The sequence below is a fragment of the Oryza glaberrima genome, chromosome 5 (assembly GCF_000147395.1).
Source record: "Oryza glaberrima chromosome 5, OglaRS2, whole genome shotgun sequence".
NCBI lineage: Eukaryota > Viridiplantae > Streptophyta > Magnoliopsida > Poales > Poaceae > Oryza > Oryza glaberrima.
The window spans coordinates 15,819,662-15,840,402 of record NC_068330.1 but is presented as its reverse complement, the minus strand read 5'-3'; the positions used below and the strand labels follow the sequence as shown (position 1 = coordinate 15,840,402).

Below are 20,741 nucleotides of genomic sequence, written 5' to 3'. Positions count from 1 at the left end.
GTTCATTTCACACTTGTGGACTTTTTGACACCTCCTACCTAGTATCTCCTTCTTCACCACTCGTTTGGTATGGCCACTCTACGAGGCAGTGATTGTGGTAGTGGCAGCAGCGACAATGTTGGGAAAGGGGAGACAGTGGGGTAGAGGCAGAGCTAGATAAGCCAAGAAGAGAAGGGGCGATTCGGTGCCTCTGTTTAGGATTCAAGAGTGTCATGCCATCTTTAGGGCATTGAAACTGGTTTAATTTATACACGGATATTTAAATATACTTGCCCTCGATGTCGCAAGGCCCGATTTAAGACCCCTTGCTTTCTAGTGAGCCATAGTGGCGATTACATTGAAAAAAAAAGCTCTTTTAAGTTGGCTTTGTGTCTAGGTTGCAATAGCGCCATGCCGATGCTATCCCACGTGCGCGCGTGACGCGCCCCCCACGCCCACACCGCGCCGCTACGCCGCACTGGCACTGCTGCTATGCAGTGTTGCAGGCTGCAGTGTGTGCCGCCACCTCGAGGAGCCGTCTTCGAGCCGATCAGTCGAGTAAAACTGGCAAATGGAGTCACGGAGACCTGCCTCCTAGCTTGCTGCAGTGCGTCGCCGCCGACGCCCGGCTGCCTGCGCTGACAATTTTATGTTTTCTACGAAGTACTTGGGTACCTTTTTCAGTTTTCAGTTTTAAAATTTTGAACTCTTGTGCATTGTGATGTTTTAAGATATTTTATTAATATATCATGGTAAACTTTTGGTGATTTGGTCTATTCTATTCTCATATTAGTATCATTAGATTAGATTTGTTGTGTTTAGAAAAATAAAATTAGGTCGGACCACCTATATCCTAAATCCTAGATCCGCCACTGGAAGCAGGGTTGGTGGTTGGAGGTAGCCAGGGTGACAGAGGCCGCTGGAGACACTAGATTCGGAACCCCACTTCTGGATCCAGCTTCCCTTCAATGTGGATGCCCAGATCCATGCGTGGCGAAGCCGATGGCTGATGGGAAGGAGGGAAGTGAGCGATCGGCAGTGAGGTGGGGCGACAGCATGTCATGGACGTGGGGGGTGCTTGGCCTAGGTGCACTAGGTGGTGGCGTCGGAGGAGATGAGACCGGAACGCAAGCTAGCGCTTAGCAGCGGCGTCCACGCACGGAAGATGGTCGGCGATCGGTGGTAGAGGCGATGCCAGTGCACGAGATGGAGGCACGAGGGATGGACCTTGCAAGGCTGAGATTGGCCCTCCGCCGCTCAAGCGTGGTCCTAAGAAGCGACGTCAGTGTGGGTTGACGACGAGTAGCAGGGATGGCGTGAGCAGCCAAGCAGGGATCATGAGGAGGTTGGACTCGACGAGGCCGGAATGCCGGATCCAATGCCCTAGAGGCTACGAGTTGACACCAAGACGTGGCGGCATGGTGAGCTCGCGTAGATGACCTACGGTGGGATGACCTATGCGAGATGGCGGCAACGGGGATCACGTGCTCGTTAGTGGGTGTTTGGAGAACTGGTTCTCCCCTGGTCTACTGGCGGAAGGCTGCTACCATGACGACTACGCTGTAAAGGTGGTGGGATTATGGCGGCTGATGGTAACAACAGGGAAGCAATGGCATGCGAGGGTGGGAAGTTTGGGGCGAAAGCCCAACCTGTCAGGGCTGACAGTACTAATGACGTTTTCGGGAGCCGCAACCTCCCGAGGGCATTGTTGTGGCTTCCTTTCCCTCACTGGTGCAACCCTTCTATTGAAAATAACATCCCATTTTGTTACTGGCGACGATGGCTCCCTAGAGGTGCCATGAAATCCTACCAACCTTTTCTACAGATGATTGTCCTCTTGTGGCAGTAGTTCTGACCTTAATTTATAAGTTGGCTATGCTGGCAGGTCTGAGCGGGGGAGATCCATCTTCTCTCTCATCCTCTCCTTCCATTACTGGAGAAACCCTCATCTCTCCCAGTTTGTAACCCTTTGTAGTCCCGGGTAACAAATCGGGAGAGGGAATCCGGAACTAAAAATCGCTATCTTTAGTCCCGGTTCAAATACTCGGGAGTAAAGATGTATCTTTAGTCCCAGTTGGTTTTACCAACCGGGACTAAAGAGGATAGCACCACGTCTCTGGTCCCTATTCTTCTTTTTTTTTCATTGTTCTTTGCATATTGATTTCACACAAATCTCACCAAAATCACAAAATCATCACAAATTCCAAATCGAGTTGCTCCCTACATCCCTAAATCAAAGTAACAACATCACAAATCAAAATATTCACATCACAAATTCTAAAAAAATTACATCACAAATACATCACAGATTAAATAACACAGATTCAATGAATCATAAATTATTTAGAAAAAGAAACAAAAAGAAATCCGGCAGCCACTTCTCTCGTCGCCTCCCCAGCCCGGCGGCCACCGCCGACCGCGCCTGGCCCCCCGCTGCCAGCCTCGCTGGCAGCCGCCCGCTGGCCCCGCCACCGTGCACAGGCCGCCACCATGCCCCGCTCACTCCTCGCCAGTGCTTCGATTATTCCTAGATAAAAGGATAAGACTCTAAGACTAGAGAGAATGAGGAATAGGAAGATAAGGAGAGGATAAGAGTGTGTGAGAGAGGAGGAATAGGAGATAGAAATTTTTGAGGATAAGCGCAATGAATTATATATGGTATATTGATTTTTAGTCTCAGTTGTTAACACCAACCGGGATTAAAGATCTACATAAACTTTAGTCCCGGTTAGGAACAACAACCGGGACTAAAGTTAGGATCTTTAGTCCTCTAGGGACCTGACAGCCTCTGACACGAGGTGGAACAACCGGGACTAAAGATCACATAGTCCCCTTGCACTTATAAACCAGGACTAAAAATATTTTTAGTTCTGGTTTCTTACTGAACTCGGACTATTGTGAATTTTGGGCAACCGACTAAATGTGGTTTTTTTAAGTAGTGTTCACCAACCCAAAGGTGCAGAACTGCAGATGGAGTAGAGTGTAGCCGGGATGTCGTGATTCTCTTTGTTCCTAGCAGGATTCATATGTAGGCTTGCGGTGTGAATGATTGCTTTCCTTTTATGATTATAGCCAGCTCCCAAGGTTAAAGTCTTACTCCATCCGTCCCATAATATAAGGGATTTTAACTTTTGGCTTGCATTGTTTGACCATTCGTCTTATTTTAAAAAATTTGGAATTATTATTTATTTTATTTGTGACTTACTTTATTATCTAAAGTACTTAAAGTACAACTTTTTATTTTTTATATTTGCATAAATTTTTTGAATAAGACGAGTGGTCAAATAGTGTAAGCAAAAAAGTCAAAATCCCTTATATTATACCCTCTCCATATTTTAATGTATGACGTCGTTGACTTTTTAACAAACGTTTGACCTTTCGTCTTATTTAAAAAATTTATGTAATTATAATTTATTTTATTATGACTTGATTTATCATCAAATGTTCTTTAAGCATAACATAAGTATTTTTATATTTGCATAAAATTTTTGAATAAGACGAATGGTCAAATATTAGTTAAAAAGTCAACGGCGTCATACATTAAAATTTGGAGGGAGTAGGATGGAGGGAGTATAATTCTTTTTCCGCTTCATCAATACGAAGCCTCATATTATCGTGGTGGTTGTTTAACAAAAAAAAAGAAGTAAAATTTGTGCGAAATGCAGCGGCACGCGGTCGTGCCGGCGACTAGTACATACGTACTTCCCGTGAGTAGGCATGAATCATCATGACTCGCGGGTCGCACGCAAAGTTCACCGCAATTTCATCCGCACACATACGCACGTATACGCGTTTTCTCCGTCCGGTTTGGTACTGGCTAACCTTGATCAGGAATTTGGATAATTATTTCGTCCACACTGGAGATCGTCTCTTGAATTCGGCCTCATCTCTGGTGCAGTTTATGCGAAATGCACTAGCCAGCTACTCCATCCGTTCAAAAATAAAACAAATCTAATACTGAATATGATATATTTTAATATAATAAATTTCTCATAAAAAATCAATCTAGTACTGAACGCGATACATCCTAGTACAATAAATCAGGATATACCACTGGACGTGATACATCCTAGTATAATAAATCGGGATATATCTCTGTCCAGATTTATTATACTGAATATATCATATCCATTACTGGATTGTTTTTTTACGGAGGAAATAGCTAGCTTCAGATTTGGTCTAGTTGAAACCGTACAAGCCACGTATACGTACGTACGGTACCACGACACGATTGCTAGCTTGACCCCCAACGACGTATGGTACCGTACGGTACAGCATACGGCGACGATATATATGTCGGTATCGGTACATGCTACTCCCTTCGTGGTTTTTAAGTTTTTACTCATGCTGTTTGATTATTCGTCTTATTTAAAAAAATTAAAATTATTATTTATTTTATTTGTGACTTACTTTATTATCCAAAGTACTTTAAGCACATCTCTTCGTTTTTTATATTTGCATAAAATATTTAAATAAAACAAGCGATCAAACAATGCAAGAAAAAGTCAAAAATTCTTTATATTATGGAACGGAGGGAGTAGTATGCTACATACGCATGCACGCACAGGCACGGCGATAAATATCCATCTTGGTGCACGGATTGAAAGGAAGCTAGGTGTTGTTGCTGGTTAGCGATATTTCGTTAACACGCGCTCTATCTAGCCGTGTCCTTTATCTATATATATCGCCATCCTGTCAGCGATATCAGTAATTAATTCGACCGGGATACTTTGGTTGGCTGAAAGCCTGAAAGCAGCCCTTTGATTTTGCAGTATGCAAGATATATTGGTTCATCCAAATTCTCCACAATACGTTTCTAAAAACGAAAAAAAAAAACTCTCCACGTACGTTGGCTCGATCCCACCCATAATTTCAATTGGATTCATTTGCATGGTTTCTATTGACAAATAATTGTTATTTAATTTGAAGCGTTTTTTTTCTAGAAAAAACTAGCAGTTCTTTTTGTTAAAAAGAAAGAACAATCTAATGGCACACCAACACACCTAAATAAAACCATTATGGTAAATTCGGACAAATGAATAACGGTTATTGAAATCATTAGATTACTTTGTTAAGGAACATATGCGACAGCCTATACTCATTCTAAAATATATAAACGATTTTTATGTAAAAGTCCCTTAGGCCATTCCCAACCCAAAACACTATACATAATTTCTATAAACTCCACATTATCAAGAAACTAGTATTATATACTACTCTTCTAATGCAAACATACTATTCCATACTTAAATTTAATGTTACTTATCTCACATGATGTCTTGGATGTTGTGTAGAAATTATGTCTCATGCAAGACATGGTTTCCTTCTCTTTCCTCATTTATTCACTTGCCACATTATTTTTTATTCTAGGTGGCAGTTTAGACACCATCCTAGTCATTGGATTGGGAATGGCCTTATATTTATAACGAAGGCAGTAAAGCAAGTTCATGGGGATTCAATCACCCTGTTGACGACACGTGGCTAAGCCCTTTTGTCGCGTGTGTCGTTTGTGCATGCTCGGTTTCAGCGAAGCATGCATTGATCACATAGCTATGTTAAAGGCAACCACAGTACTCCCTCCGTCCCATAATATAAGGGATTTTAAGTTTTTGTTTGTAACATTTGACCACTCGTCTTATTTAAAAAATTTTAAAATTATTATTTATTTTATTTGTGACTTATTTTATTATCTACAATATTTTAAGCATAACTCTTCATTTTTTATATTTGCAAAAAAAATTTGAATAAGACGAGTGGTTAAACGTTACAAGCAAAAACTGAAAATCCCTTATATTGTGAGACGGAGGGAGTATAATGTAAGAAGAAATCGGGTAGTAAGAAGCTCCTACAATCTGGTAGCAATAGACCTATTACCAGGTTATAAGAACTTAACAAATAGTATTAAAATTTCTCTCTTCCATTCATTCCCTATTACTCCATCAGCCATTCATCTTTCCTCCAATATCTATCTCATTTTTCTATTGTAATATATGGCTCCACTTTACTATTTACTTTTAGCAATATATATATTTTTATGATAAATTCAACAACTATTACCTATTTTTAAAGGGTACATCTTACGAAGTATTTGGACACTATACATTGAGGATGTCCTAAATTGGTTAAAGAACATGTGCCACTTGGTCCAATTGGAGTCGTGCTAGTACTGCCACGTACGTACGCATGGATCTGCCTTGACCGATCACGTACGACCGCGACCAATTGTAGTATTACGATTATATTACAGGGGGTTAATTAGTCGCCAGGTATAACGCGCTTATTTGGTGGACTTATTATCTACGTGCGTGCTTATTATCGTTGCTTAGCTGACTCGATGTGGCAACTGCCGACTATAATTAAAGAACATGTAAAAAGATGAAGAGAAACACGGCCGTACAAACTGGGCATCGTCCTGAGACATTATTTGAGACTTCGATTTCGGTCGGTTTGTCAACTCCCCACGCCTGTCATGTACTGATTATATCTTAATTAATTTTATTGCACGTTATTCTTGTTGCGTTGAAATATTATACTAGCTTTGTTCACACGTACAGATTCGAATGTACTGTGGACACAACAAATGTGTAAAAGGTTCTTGGTTAATTTTTTCGCATTTGATCAGGCCATGGAAAAGTGTAGTTTTACAAGTATCACATATTAATATTGTCTCCGGTTAAAAAGAACATGCGCCGTTTGATTTTTCTTTTCACATCTTCAGTGTGTGAATCTAACCATAATTTTGTATCGGAATAAATTCATAAAATATACTGTGATTAAAAGATTTTAAAAATACTTTTTCAAGACACAATATTCCCATATTTCGAAAGGAGTAAGCATTTTACTAAAAGTTTGATAGTAGTGTATGCAACACTACTTAAAACTACTCCCTCCGTTACAAAATATTTAGCACCGTTGATTTTTTAACACATGTTTGACCGTTCGTCTTACTAAAAAAATTTGTGAAATATGTAAAACTATATGTGTACATGAAAGTATATTTAACAATGAACCAAATGATATGAAAAAAATAAATAATTAATTAAATTTTTTGAATAAGACGAATGGTTAAACACGTACTAAAAAGTCAACGGTGTCAAACATTTTGAAACGGAGGGAGTAGTTTTTTTTAGACGATCAAAAGTGATTTTCATAAACTGGTGTTACACCCTCCTAGCCACATGTGTCTGTATAAATCGGAATTTTCTCATACGAGCATGTCACAAACCATAAGCGAAAACTATTTTCATGAGCAGGCATGTTAAGTCACCCGGCTCACAATATGTTCTCCAAAAATTGAAAAAAAAAAGAAAAAGAGAATGCAGTAGTACAAAACTGAAGGGGAACTCATCTGAGAAAATCATTTCCGTACCAGCAGCAAACGGGTAAGGATAGGACAAAAATCTTGAAACCGCAGCAGAGCAAAGGAAACAAAAACGGCAAGACCGGATACGTCGGTCGCTCCCCACGTCCCGAGGACGACCGACGACGGCGACGCGGCAGCTGATCAAGCGCGCGACCCGCGGCGAAGTGACGCGCCACCACCACGCCCATGCACTGGGGGGTGATCGAATTACTCAACTCCACTACGAGCTCTGCCCACTCTAGCGTGAGGCCTGTGTCGTGCTCACTCCGTCTCTTGATACGTGTCTCTGTATATTACTTCCTCCGTTTTCAAAATATTTAAGACAGTTAACTTTTTAAGCATGTGTTTGATCATTCGTCTTATTAAAAAAAATTAAATAATTATTTATTTTTTTCATATCATTTGATTTATTGTTAAATATACTTTCATGTACGTATATAGTTTTACATATTTCACAATTTTTTAATAAGATGAACGGTCAAACATATGCTAAAAGGTCAACGGTGTCAAATATTTTGAAACGGAGGGAGTTCTAGCACAAATTAAAATTCAGCAAGTAATAATTAAAATCTCTCTCATTTAGTACGTGAAAGAATTGGTAGAAATTGAAATAAGAGGTGATTGAAAGAAGTATGTGATTTGTTAAAAATATAAAGCAGGTAGAGGGGAATGGTTATAATTGGTTGAAAGGAGAAGTAGGTGAGAAAATAACTTTATTTTAGAACAAGTAACTGTTATGTTAGAAATAGTTTTTTGAAACGAAGATAGTATTGTGGAATAGGTTTTAAACCATAACGAAACAATTATTTTAGGACCGAAGGAATTACCACTCTTAGATGTGCAGTCAAAACGTACGGGGCGATAGAAACGAACGGGCTTGGACACCTATAAAGTGCGGTAGTACACAACACACAACACAGGTACAACCGTACGCTCAGGACGAGGAGTACAAAAACGGTACGACTGAACTGTACTCCCTCCGATAAAAAAAAAAAAAAAGGCAAACCTTATGTTTTGGTGTCTAATTTTGACTGTCCGTCTTATATAAAATTTTTTTATAATTCATATTTTCATTGTTGTTAAATGATAAAACATGATTAATATTTTATACGTGACTTATTTTATTAATTTTTTTCATAATTTTTTTAAATAAAACGGACGGTCAAACGTTGGATATGAAAATAAGGGTTTGTCTTTTTTTTTTTGGACGGAGGGAGTACCTAGCTTTGTTGTTGCCTTCCCTTTCGCCGCTTCCCTCCCTTCCTCAGGGCTGATATTTCACCGGATGACGCCGATCGAGGTGTGAGGCGATGACACAAGGGACGATGAACGGATGAAGCGAGCCAGACGAACGCAACCCCGTCGCTTTCTACTATTGCAGCAGCAAAAACTCCGGCTCCCGCCGCAGAACACGGCCCCGGGAGCCGACCGACGAGCCGTCACCCTGTGTCCGTTCGTCGCGTCTTCCCTCCCTGGCAGCTCTATCCGTATCGGCTTCCAGAAACAGCGGAAACGAGCCGAGCCAGCGACAAAACGACGCGCAAAAACCGTGGAACCAAACCGCGCGCGCGCGCTGGCCACCACCACCAGCCCAGCCATCCCAGGTGGGCCCCACCTGTCAGCCTCCCCCCTCACCGCCCACGCGTAACCGTCCCACCCCCCCCCCCCCCCCCCCCCCCCCCCAACCCGCCGAATTCTTAACGGAAACGCCTCCCTCCACGCGTTCCCCCGACTTCCTATATAATCCCCCACCCCGCGCCTCTCCCGCCGCATCAATCCACCAGATCGCAATCCGAAATTCAGAAATCCAAATTCGCCCCCAAGAATTCACCTCTGCTTGTTGTTGATCGGAGAGGAGGAGGTGTTCGTCGAGATGGGCAAGGTGAGGGCGTTCTTCTCGCGCAAGGGCAGGGGGAACAGCAGCGGCAGGTCCAGGTCGATGCGGGAGGCGGCGATGAACGTGGACTGGTCGCCGAGGCCGTCGGATCTCGCCGCCGCCGCCGCCGCGAAGCCCCGCCCGCCCGCGGCGGAGGACGAGACGGAGCGGGTGTTCAGGAAGTTCGACGCGAACGGCGACGGGCGGATCTCGCGGGCCGAGCTGGCGGCGCTGTTCCGCAGCGTGGGCCACGCCGTCACCGACGACGAGGTGGCGCGGATGATGCAGGAGGCCGACTCCGACGGCGACGGCTACATCTCGCTCGGCGAGTTCGCCGCCATCAGCGCCCCGCCGCCCGGCGACGCCGCCGCCGCCGAGGAGGACCTGCGCCACGCCTTCGGCGTGTTCGACGCCGACGGCAACGGCGTCATCACCCCCGCCGAGCTGGCCCGCGTCCTCCGCGGCATCGGCGAGGCCGCCACCGTCGCCCAGTGCCGCCGCATGATCGACGGCGTCGACCGCAACGGCGACGGCCTCATCAACTTCGAGGAGTTCAAGCTCATGATGGCCGCCGGCGCCGGCTTCGGCAGGATCGCTTCTTGATTCCAAATTCAATCCCTCCTCCGCCATGGATGATGGACACCTCATCGCTCATGTTCTTTCATTCTTTAATTATAATTAATTGTAAATATAGATAAATCACGCGGAATGATTAATTACCGCGTAGTAATTTCTACTAATTAGTTGCAGATACCACACGAACATAATCCCGTTTGGTTTTGTACAGAGTGTACACACTGGAATCGTAATAACGATCCCCCAAAAAATATATATATCAAATTTCAGTCTTATTATGGCATCGAATTCGACTCCAATTCGCTTCATCCATCTTCTCTCTACCTCAATGTCTCATTGTGAATGGTGAATTTCCCACCAAATTTGATGCGATTTCACGTTCGATTCTACTATTCTAGCCGTTGGGTTCTTTTCTGGAAGTGACGAGCGAGCAAGCTTCATGTGAGCTTACTATTCAGCTGAATTGCGTACTTGGAGCCGTGACTCTGACAAAAGAGACGGAAAGAAAACGACCCTGTTTTGAGTCTATTTCAAACTGTCCTCGTGAAAGCAACCCTTCAACCTTGGACAAAACCTAATCAATGAAATCTGTAATTGTAGCCCAAACTTGTAAATCTCTCCTGTCAAATCTTAAAACACTGAAATTAATTCTCGGCAAAATGACACACCACCAACATCATAAATTCCACGCATTGTTTACGCCAAGTAGGACATTATGCAGATTGATTATGATTAGACATACATACAGGTTTCAAGGTTTGAGAAGGATAAGGACTGTATGCAGATTATACAGATTTTCACGGATCATTGGTGAAGATTTAGCAATGGGTAAATTTACCATCCTTCGGATGGTACCGGGGAATGCCACATTTTGTAATGTTAAACTTGATACCTTCAGGTATTTTATCAAGGATCGTAAAATTTCTCTTTAGCAAGTAGTTCTCTTATGTTCCATCAAACTGTGCTCGTCTTTTATTTTCTCTAATTTGCAGTTATTTTGAACTGCAGATCTATAATAATTGGTTATAGCTTCTTCGACGGCGTGACGTAAACGCCCGAATAAATTTATTATCCTAAAAAGAGACTAGATAGCAACAAGATGGCATTGACAACGTTGTTGACAACAATCTGCAGTGGATTGGCGGGAGCAGAAGAAGCTGGCTTTGCCATGGACAGAGTAGGACGATCGATCGATCGATCAGGTTGCCAAACCTCACCTGACAGGTCGAAATCGACGCTGCTGCTGCTAGGCCATGTTTCGATGCCCCATTTCGGTCAAGGGGGGAATCAATCAATCAATGCATCAGCGTGCATGCCAGCGTGATGAGAACGCTGTGATCGTGAACGCATCAGGTGCCCCCTTACCTAACTGCAGATGCATGATGAGAAGTTGCATGGGACTTGACAGGAAATTCAGTCACATGAGCAGGAGGAACCAGTAGGAAGAACAGGTGAAATTTACATGGCATTGTAAGTAGCAGAGTTGATTTTCTTTGCAATGGCATCATCACCTTCCTTGAGTAGTGAGTGAGTTAGTGAAAATTGTTGTAGCTTAGGTGTGACTTTGGTCTGAAAATTTTGGCCGGTACTAGGTTAGATACTTAGATCTGTCCCTTGGAAGTAGGCTGGAAATTTACCAAAGTTTACCTCTTGTTTTGTGAGAAGTTCAGTTGGTGGTACAGTAATCCTTTTCAGAAAGTTTACTGAGCCCACGAGTCAAGAACTCGCTGAGATTCCTTCCTTCCTGGTAGAGGCTTCTTCTCATTTCGGCAGTGTGAGTTGGAAATATCTGAAGAAGAGTTGGCATCTTAGTAGAAAAGGTGGTGACAATTGGTTATCTGATAGCTCCATGATGTAGGGCTACATATCTGAGGTAGCTGTTGCTTGGTTTGCAGCTTAGCAGAGGGTATTTTTCTTCTTTCGGCAGTTCATTTGGTAGACGCTAATTCAGTAGGGTTGGCCAAACCTTTTAGTTTTAGATAACAAACCGTCCAAGAAAGCATAGACTCCAGTTACACCAAAAAATGCATATTGCATTTGCCGGGAATAAATGTGTGCAAAGTGGGGCGGCTGTCATATTTTCAATATGGCGACTTTGTAATAGGCTGTTGCAAACCTAGACCTAGTTTTACGAACTAATCTGAGTATATTCTTTAATCTTTATCAAAAAATTTCTGACTCTGCAACCTATGCCTAGTTTTATGGACGAAAAAATATTTGAAGAAATTCGATGGTGTATTCTTCTGGCTCAACTTCTTCGATTCCGCTTCTCTTAAGAGAAACCTGCAATTTTCGATTTTTTTTTCTGGCTTCAATATCTTGCTTGAGCAATTGTGAAGTTGTTCAGTGCATGGTTTAGATTTACTCCATCCGTTTTATAATGGAAGTCATTCTCGCATTTCCCACATTCATATGGATGTATGCCTAGATTCACTAACATTTATATGAATGTGGGAAATGCTAGAATGACTTACATTATTAAACGGAGGGAGTACTAAATTTTCTACTTCCACTAAGTTCCATCCGTAAATGACCACAAATACATATCTATATCTATATATCTAATTAAAAAATACGTAAGGCTTCCGGTTTTATTTTCGTCCGTTAGTGTATTTTTTTCCGCCGATTTCTTTTTTTTTTCCACCTCTCTTTTTCTTTTTTTCTCCATTTTTCTCGGTTTTATTCCCGTCCACTTTTTTCATGGGCTGGTGCGGCTGCTGGGCCTGAGCGGACATAGAGATGAAGGCCCAAGAGGGAGCAGAGGAAGCGGGGCAGCTGCTGGGCCTAAGCGGACAGAGGGATGGCGACCCAAGAGGGAGGAAAGGAAGCGGGCTGGCTCGGGGGAGGAGGAAGGAAGAATGGGCCAGATTTGGCCCATACTTAGGAGAGGGATTTTAGTTTGTTTTTTTAAATTAATTATTAAAATTAGCAATTGAGTTTTGAAAAATTCAAAAAACAAATCTAGAGAGTGTGGTTAATCATAAAGAATTTAATAAAAACACTTACCATATTTAGATTTAATTCTACACGTACCGGTATAAAAATACACCTACTTACTTAAAAATACACAATACACAAGTATTCTAGAAAATTTACATGTGTCGACCTTTATTACGTCGTTGTACGTCATCCCGCTTTCTCATACTATCCGCTTTGTCCGTTGTCTGCACAGGAGTAGGAGAGAACACAATAATTGATAGGTGCGTGCATCCATGCTGGAGTATGCGAGAAACACATGATTTTATGACGAAACTTGAACCCTACAAATCCGATGTTTACTGCATCTTTTTCCATTGCAACCCACGAGCATGTTAATTGATATTCTTTTTCGTTGTTTTCTCCCTTTTTTTCGTCCACTTTTTTTTTTTTTTGCTTTTTCTGGGTTTTTCCTATGCGGTTTTTTTCGTCGCCATTTTTCTACGTTGTGGTTTTTTCGCACGCGGAAGGATGTACGTCAGCAGTAAGGATTTATTTTTTAAAAAAAATCTGGTTTTTTTTTCCATTGTCAAGGAAAACCATAGCGTCATCGCCACGTCGATCAGCCTTCCCATGCGTTTCCTCCTCCAATTGATTGCAAAAATCGATTCTCCACTACTTCCTCATCATTTTATTCATGATTTCCCCTTTTAATTTGTCTTTAATTCACCAGAATGATTTCCCCTTTTAATTTGTCTTTAATTCACCAGAATCGATGGGGAGGATCGGCTCCGGTGTCGTATGGACACAGGATTGTCTTTTGAAGGTTGAAGATGGCAATCGGTTGTGTGAGCTGGAGCGAAGAGAGGCAAGTCGAGCGAAGAGAGGTAGCAGACTAGTCTGTGGCTAAAAACTAATTTATGAGTACCCGTTGCAACGCAGGGGTATTTTTCTAGTCCAAAGTAATAAATGCAGGAGTTTCATCGCAACTGCTAATTTATTATCAACGATTGTAAATACTCTCCCGTGATTATATATAATACCTTCCTGCAACTGTAGATATCTCCTAACTATTGTTCAATAGATAAACATAATGTGCTCTCGTCCTCGCTTCACGCAAAAAATTAAACTCATGCTACCGCTCTCAGGCATCCAATGCTTATAAACTACTCAAATCCTTTCCAAACCATCGAAAATGGGAATATTTAACTATTTCTCACTCTTAGATGTGACAATTAACGGTTTACCACCTAAACCCATATGTCATAAACACATAAATATTCACATGTTATTAATATATGGGTGATAAATATTTAAATGCCAAACTTGCTGAGAGTGACAAATAGTTAGTTAAATGTTTAAAGAAGCTTCAGGCGCCTGCTTGTATATATGGCCAAATGGGCCACCCAGCTCGGGTTGGCCCGGGCACAGCGAGGAACAGCGGTCCAGGCATGACCCAATAAGAGTCGGGCCGCGTCGGGCCGACCCGATGGCACGATCAGCACATCATGCTTATTCTTGGAATAAGTCTATTTTATCTCCCTCCTATTTGGGCCGTGTCTTACATATGGTTGGAATAAGTCTATTTTGGCTCCCTCCTCGGACGCGCCTTATATGCCTGTAATAAGTCTATATGCCTCCCTCCTCTTTGAGCCATTCTTTAAAATTCATATTAATCTATTTTTCAAAAAAATTTAATATGTAATTAATTATGCGCTAATAAGTCGCTCTATTCTGCGTGCACCGCACATTAGTTCCCAACTAGGAACAACGAACGCAGATTTCACAAGTAGGTAAGTTGGGCTTCCATTCTTATGTGCAGGTGATTTGGTTTACTGTGAAACCAAATGATTAAGTAGTGTTTTGTTGTTATTCATAATTTTGTTCAATCACTGCTGATTGAGATGTCTAAGACATGCGCAGTGAGCGCACGTATGCAAACATAAAAGATGTGTAACTTGCGTAACTTTATTTGGCTGGTCAGGAATATCGGAGTAGAACTTCAGTATCGTGGTGGTGCAACCGTGTTTTTGTTTTTCGAGAAACTGGTCTCTCTTTTTTTTTTCGCTTCACAAGAAGATTTCACGAACTCAGCTGCTATTGTTTTCCGGTTTAGTTTTGTGTTCTCTCATCACTGCCACATGATTGAAGAAACAATATCCATGTAAACTCTTATATATTGGTCCATTGTAAGCATCTTCTCCTGTAATTATTTCTCACAAATTCCCCTAGCAACGTGCGGGATATCATCTACTAGAGTATTATAAATCCACATTCACACAACACAACTGTTACATTGACGTGCAAGGTGTCACTTATTTCATGGAACCATAAACACACATCACACATCCAAATTCAAAGGAAAAACGCATGGGCACAGCCATATATGCCCGCACACACAAAGCGGCACTCACTCGAGACATGGACACTCGCATGCATTCAGACATGCATGCAGGGCATCCTGAACAAGAGCCAAGCACAACACAATCACATCCGACTCGGCACAGGAGCAAGCTTGCAGTAATTTTGTAAGCATACGGCATACCGCTCCGCGCGGAACAAATGAAGGAAACACACACACACTTACACAACAGAACACAAGCAAGAACAAGCAAATCATGGGCGAAGCACACATATTTACGATGGAGCTTGCACACACACAAGTTAGCAGTACCGGGAATCAGCGATGAGTGGACGGAAAGATGGAGAAGAATGCAGACTTTTTCTTGTTAGCTAGTGTCGGTCCTCCTTTTGGTTCATCCTGAACCTGTGTTTTCTTGTGTATAAGTTTCTTGTTATGTGCATTGATATCTCTCCTCACTTGAAGAGGGACACTTCTGCCTTCTAACTCAAGCTCCTTCAATTCCGGGAGGTTGTCAATTCCAGAGAGAGACTCTAGCTCGGTGAAGGACCAGGTAATCTTCTCAAGCTTACAGGCAGATTCCTTGGCGAAGTTGATGCCCGAGATCTTGGAGCACGTGATAGTAAGATGTTTGAGCTTGGGAAACTCATCTTTTTTGAAGGTAAGATGGCTTTCGTCATAAGATTTGTCCAAGAGCAGTAGCCAGCACAATTTTGGTTTCTTCGCGAGGATTTGTAGATCACCTTGCTTCAGGCAAGTATCGGAAAGAGTTACCTTGGCAATATGATTGGCAGTGGCAAATAATGAAAGAATGGTCTTATTACCCTTCAAGTCAATCTCCATCAATTTTGCAAGGCCGCCGACTCCATCAAGAGACTCTATGTTTGTATTGGACAAGACAATCTTCTCGAGCTCAGGAGCTCCACCTTCAAATTTGATGTCAGTCTGCATGTGGTGACCCTCAACAAGAAAGTACTTGAGATGCTTGAATTCTTTCTTCTTGAAGGTGAGTGCGCTCTTTTCAGCAGAAGTTGCTCCATCTTTATGTACAATTATATCAGTAGAGTCTGTCCAATCTTCAAGTATAACTGGATCAGCGGAAACTGTTCCAGCTTCAGGTGATAGAACAAGCTGCTCGTTTTCCTTCAACTCGAGCTCCTTTAGGTTTGGAAGGGCACCGACCCCACAAAGATGCTTTATGCTGGTGCGGAATAGCACGATCTTCTCGAGCTCAGGAGCTGCTCCTTTTTTAAAGTTGATCATGTCAGTCTCGTGGAGCTGCTCAACAAGAAAATTCTTGAGATGTGGGAATTCTTCCGTCTCAAAAGTGAGCTCCTTGTCTGTGTATGCATTTTGTCGGAGTCTGACGCAGCATAATTTGGGAAGCATGGTGATGTGGACCAGATTTTTCTTTTTCAATGAGGTGTGTCTCAGAGTTACCTTGGCAAGTTCGTTGCTACCTTTAGCGAACATTGTTAGAAGCCGAACAATTTTTGTGGGTCCATCAATGCTTAGGCTCTCAAGAACCTTGGGGGGCTGTATCAAGTGATTGTACAGATCATGTGGTAGCACCTTTTGCTCGTTGTCAGTATCACCCTCATTTCTGGTTTTAAGTATAGTGATGGAAAGAGACTGGAGGCATTCTTTTAGGTCACTCATGGCCCAAAGCAGATTCTTGAGGTGATTTTCGTTGTTAACGATAACCACACCAAGCTTCCTCAGTTGCCCTAGCTTTCTAATTTCTTTTAACTCAGCTCCATTCCTTGAATAAGCCTTCACATTGGACAATACCTCCATATTTTCCATTTTGTTGATTTTGCGTGGGATCAAGACAGCTGAGCGCAATGGCTTGCCCATTTCATGACTTGTGCTTGGATCAACTTGACCAGCAAGTAGGCGCCTCAGCTTTAGGAGCACAATATTTTTTGTTGCATGCTCAGACACTTTGGTTTGACGGATATCCAATACCTCAAGCTCATGGAGGTTGTTGATTTCATGAGGCAGATCAGCAACATCTGTTCTCCTTAGGCTTAGATACTTAAGATGTAAAATGCTGCAGATGTCCTTGAGGTGGTTCTTGTCCAAGTGATATTGACAGCCTTCCAGATCTAGCAACTTTAGCAGATGCAGTTTATGTAAATATCTAGGGAGTTTCTCCACAACCGTGTCAATGGTGTCAGAGGCACGGAGTCGAAGACCACTGAAGGTGGAGAAATGATGCGCCCGAAGTTGTGACAGGCGCATATCCAAAATGTGCTCTTTCTTGGCGATTTTGGTGATAAAGTCATGGACTAGACCATCTACCTTGCAGCTTTTGACCTTTCCTGCAGCACTAAGCTCAACAGGAGTAACAAACCACCGGTCGATGAGAGCTTGAAAACATCGTTTTCCATGACGCACTACAGTTGGCCAGTCTTCATTTGTTATTAACTCTTCTATAGCCCATCGCTCTATCAAGGTTGACCTTTTGATTTCGTGACCTTGAGGGAAAATAGCTAGGTACAACAAGCATGTCTTGTGTTCCCTTGGCAGATCTCTGTAGGAGAACTTGAATATCATCTTAGCTTTAGTAGCATAAGCGTCCGTTGAGTTTCCGAATACCTGCAGGGAGCCAAGCAACCTGCGTAGTTCTTCATAACTCCTGTTGGGATTTGCATACATAGCATGGGCGAACATCCTCATGCAGAATTCATTTGGATCACACTTAACCAATATGTCGCGGAAGATCTGGGAATTGTTGTTGCCACCTTCATTCTCCCTTTGGCTTGTCATCTTCAGCACAATATCATAGTAGAGACCAACAAGGGAATATGTTATAGGCTCCCACGGTGTTGAACAAAATCCTTGGGCCTTCTGGTTGTTGTTTGTGATCACTATCACTGCATTGCCATTGGAGCAATCCAACAGGCTCAAAGCATTTTTTATCCCCTCCCACTCGGATATGTAGCCTCTATCATCAATGAGGATGAAAAGGGTCCTTTTTCTTTCTAGAGGCACCTTAATCTTGTCCACTATCCCTTTGATGAACAGTGAAAATTTAATTGCTGACGATATCTCCCCAACCTTCTCATTGGTTTCTTGTATTGCAGCATTAGTACCTTTTGCCTTAGTGTCCCTTGGGTTCTCATTCATCTTCTCCTCTGTTTCTGAGATGGCAGCATCAATAACACTATTTTGATCACGAACACCCTGCAGGACACCTTTGGCTAGTTCCTTGACAGAGTTGCCTTCCGGAAGCTGGGACCAGCGAAGCAACTCCCGAACGATGTCTAGTGCAATCTTGTGGTTGTTGAGGATTTCTTTGATGTGATCCTCACCCAATGTAGTAGCAGTATTGGTACTGGTTTCCTTGGCGTGTGAGGGCTTAGTGTCTAGGAACACCTTCTGCAGGATGTCTAGGTATTGGATATTATCCAATTGAATTGGGGGCTTAGGCACGACAGATTCCATGTGTTGTTTAAGCATCATGGCCGTCTCCTGCATTATCTTGGTATCTGATGATCTTCCTATAATGCTGAGCCCTTCACTGTTTAGCATGAGCCGCAATGCCTGGTGGAGCATGCCAATGGGGATATCAGTTGTGGCTTTCAAGTACTTTGTTCCTTCAATCTTGTTGTTCTTGACTTCTTCAGTTGTTCCACTGACTTCTCCAATCTTGCGCTTTACTTCTTCAATCTTGTTGTCGATATTCATTTTTTCAATCTCTTTCCATATTTCATCATGTGTGTTCAGTTTGTCTTGAAATGCTTTCCGTCGTTTTTCGTCATCAGCCTCGCCTTGACCTGTGCCGTGCTGTTTGCATTGAAACAAGATGTAATAGAGGATCTCCCACGGTAGTACCGGAAGATCCCATGGGCGGTGCAATGCCTGGAGGTTGATCGAGAAACTCTTGTCGAAATGTGCAGTTGCCAATTCCAATGCTCCTTGTGCAGCAGCAGAGGATGCACCTGCATCCAGTGCAACAATGGCAATGGATGGTATCGAGGATGGACCCTGTTGTCCTTTTTCCTGCTCACGGCTGGTGCTGACCCAGTTGACTAGCTTCTCGGCACAAAAGTCCTCCAGAGTGCGATGCTCTTGAATTCCTCGACGGAGATCAAGATCGCCAGTCATAGCTGCCACCACTTGATGGAGAGTGTCGTCGTCATCATCGTCTTCATCTTCTATGACCCCAGGCGCTGCAGCAGAACCTCGAGATGGGGTTGAAGATGGCAGAATTTGTGCCGCCCTTCCCTTGCTTGGGATCTCCACGCCATACCTCAACCGCCGCTTGCCAACATCGCTCACCCGGTCCCTGAGCTCACGCAGCCGCAGGGCTGCGTTTTGCTGGTCATGCATCTTTCGCACCAGCCAATAGGTCCACCAGATGTAGCGCCGGACACCGCCCCTGGCGAGGTGGACCGCCAAGTCGCCGCTTCGAAGGTAGTCGTCGACGCAGTTGCTGCAGTCGTGGGCGAGGTCCCGGACCTGCTTCATCCACGTGCGGACCTGCTTGTCGTGCCCGCTGGCGAGATGCGCCGTCCTGGACAGGTGCTCAAGGAAGCTGTTCATGCTCTCCATCTCCTCCCTGATGAACTCCACGTCGCTCCCCACGCGGCCCAGCAGCTGCGCCTCCTTCTGGAGGAGGCCCAGCAGCGAGCTCACAGCTCCGGACGCGAGCTCGGCCATTGCTGCGCCGCCACTCCACCGCCGGCTGCCCGTCGTATGTCTGGCTAGCTAGGAAGGGTGTGTGGATTTGTCTTTTCTTTTATCTTTAAGAGCTGTGCTGGTCTTTCATCAAGATTGATCTCTAATGCTTTGATTTGGCTGTGTCATGGTGCCTGGTTTCTTTTCTCCTTTATTTTGGTGGTGGCAACCGGGCAAGCATTATACTTCCATCCAGGATTCTTTGAGTCTTGTCTTTAGATTAGTACCATGTCCCTTACTTTAGTTCTTTGTTTATTCTTTTTTTGCCTTTGGCTGTTTGTGTTTAGCATATATTGATTCTAAACATGACGTACATGGAGAACGCTCTACATTTAGGCTTAAGTGGAGAGTACTCATGTTTCTATAGAAGGAAGAAATCAACTTCTTTAAAAACGGAAGGCTGCTACAGAACAGAACTCTCCATAAAAGCAAATAATCAACTTCCTACTTTTGTTACTAGAACTGGAAATTCACCCTCTTCCAAGTATGTTAAACTTTTGGATTGTTTTTAAGGAGCTCAAGTTTTTTTTTTTTTTGGCCATCCATTAGAATAGGATCCAATGGAGGATACAATCTATTACCTTGATGGAGGTAAGATCACGGTCTACCTTTTTGCCCTATTCTTACTACCGCCCTGTTGCATAATTCTTGGTTTAAAGTGCGTAAGACTTGCAGAGTACAGTGAATTGTTTCCGATAACTATCGAGGATACCCAAGCACATGTTGGTCACACATATCGAGTATTATCAGGATTAATTCTTCCGCATGTTATTTTGTAATGAATGGCCGAATAGCTAAATAACTGAATGATTTCCAATAACTATTCAAGGGTACAAAGGAACTAGATAACTATTATGAAGATGGGAAATGGATTCAAAACAATATCATAAGAAATTCATATATAGAATATTTTTGCAACAATCTCACTGTTTAGAAGTTTGAGAAACGTGCATGTTAATTCATTCATCCATTAAACAAGCCGG

At 43.0% G+C, this 20,741-nt stretch overlaps 2 protein-coding genes across 2 annotated transcripts; one reads left to right on the top strand and one right to left on the bottom strand.

Moving 5' to 3' along the window:
- The first annotated feature begins 9,100 nt into the window (after positions 1-9,100).
- On the top strand, positions 9,101-10,069 carry LOC127773072 (probable calcium-binding protein CML15). Its single transcript, XM_052299083.1, has one exon. It carries the CDS (start codon positions 9,216-9,218, stop codon positions 9,819-9,821), a length of 606 nt encoding a protein of 201 aa, XP_052155043.1. The 5' UTR covers positions 9,101-9,215; the 3' UTR covers positions 9,822-10,069.
- Positions 10,070-14,969: 4,900 nt separating this feature from the next.
- Positions 14,970-19,839, bottom strand: LOC127774433 (disease resistance protein PIK6-NP-like). Its single transcript, XM_052300676.1, has one exon. The coding sequence runs from the start codon at positions 19,738-19,740 to the stop codon at positions 15,391-15,393; it is 4,350 nt and encodes a 1,449-aa protein (XP_052156636.1). The 5' UTR covers positions 19,741-19,839; the 3' UTR covers positions 14,970-15,390.
- Positions 19,840-20,741: the final 902 nt, after the last annotated feature.

Excerpts from the sequence above, each read along its gene's own strand:
- LOC127773072 (XM_052299083.1), top strand. The coding sequence starts at position 9,216 with ATGGGCAAGGTGAGGGCGTTCTTCTCGCGCAAGGGCAGGGGGAACAGC.
- LOC127774433 (XM_052300676.1), bottom strand. The coding sequence starts at position 19,740 with ATGGCCGAGCTCGCGTCCGGAGCTGTGAGCTCGCTGCTGGGCCTCCTC.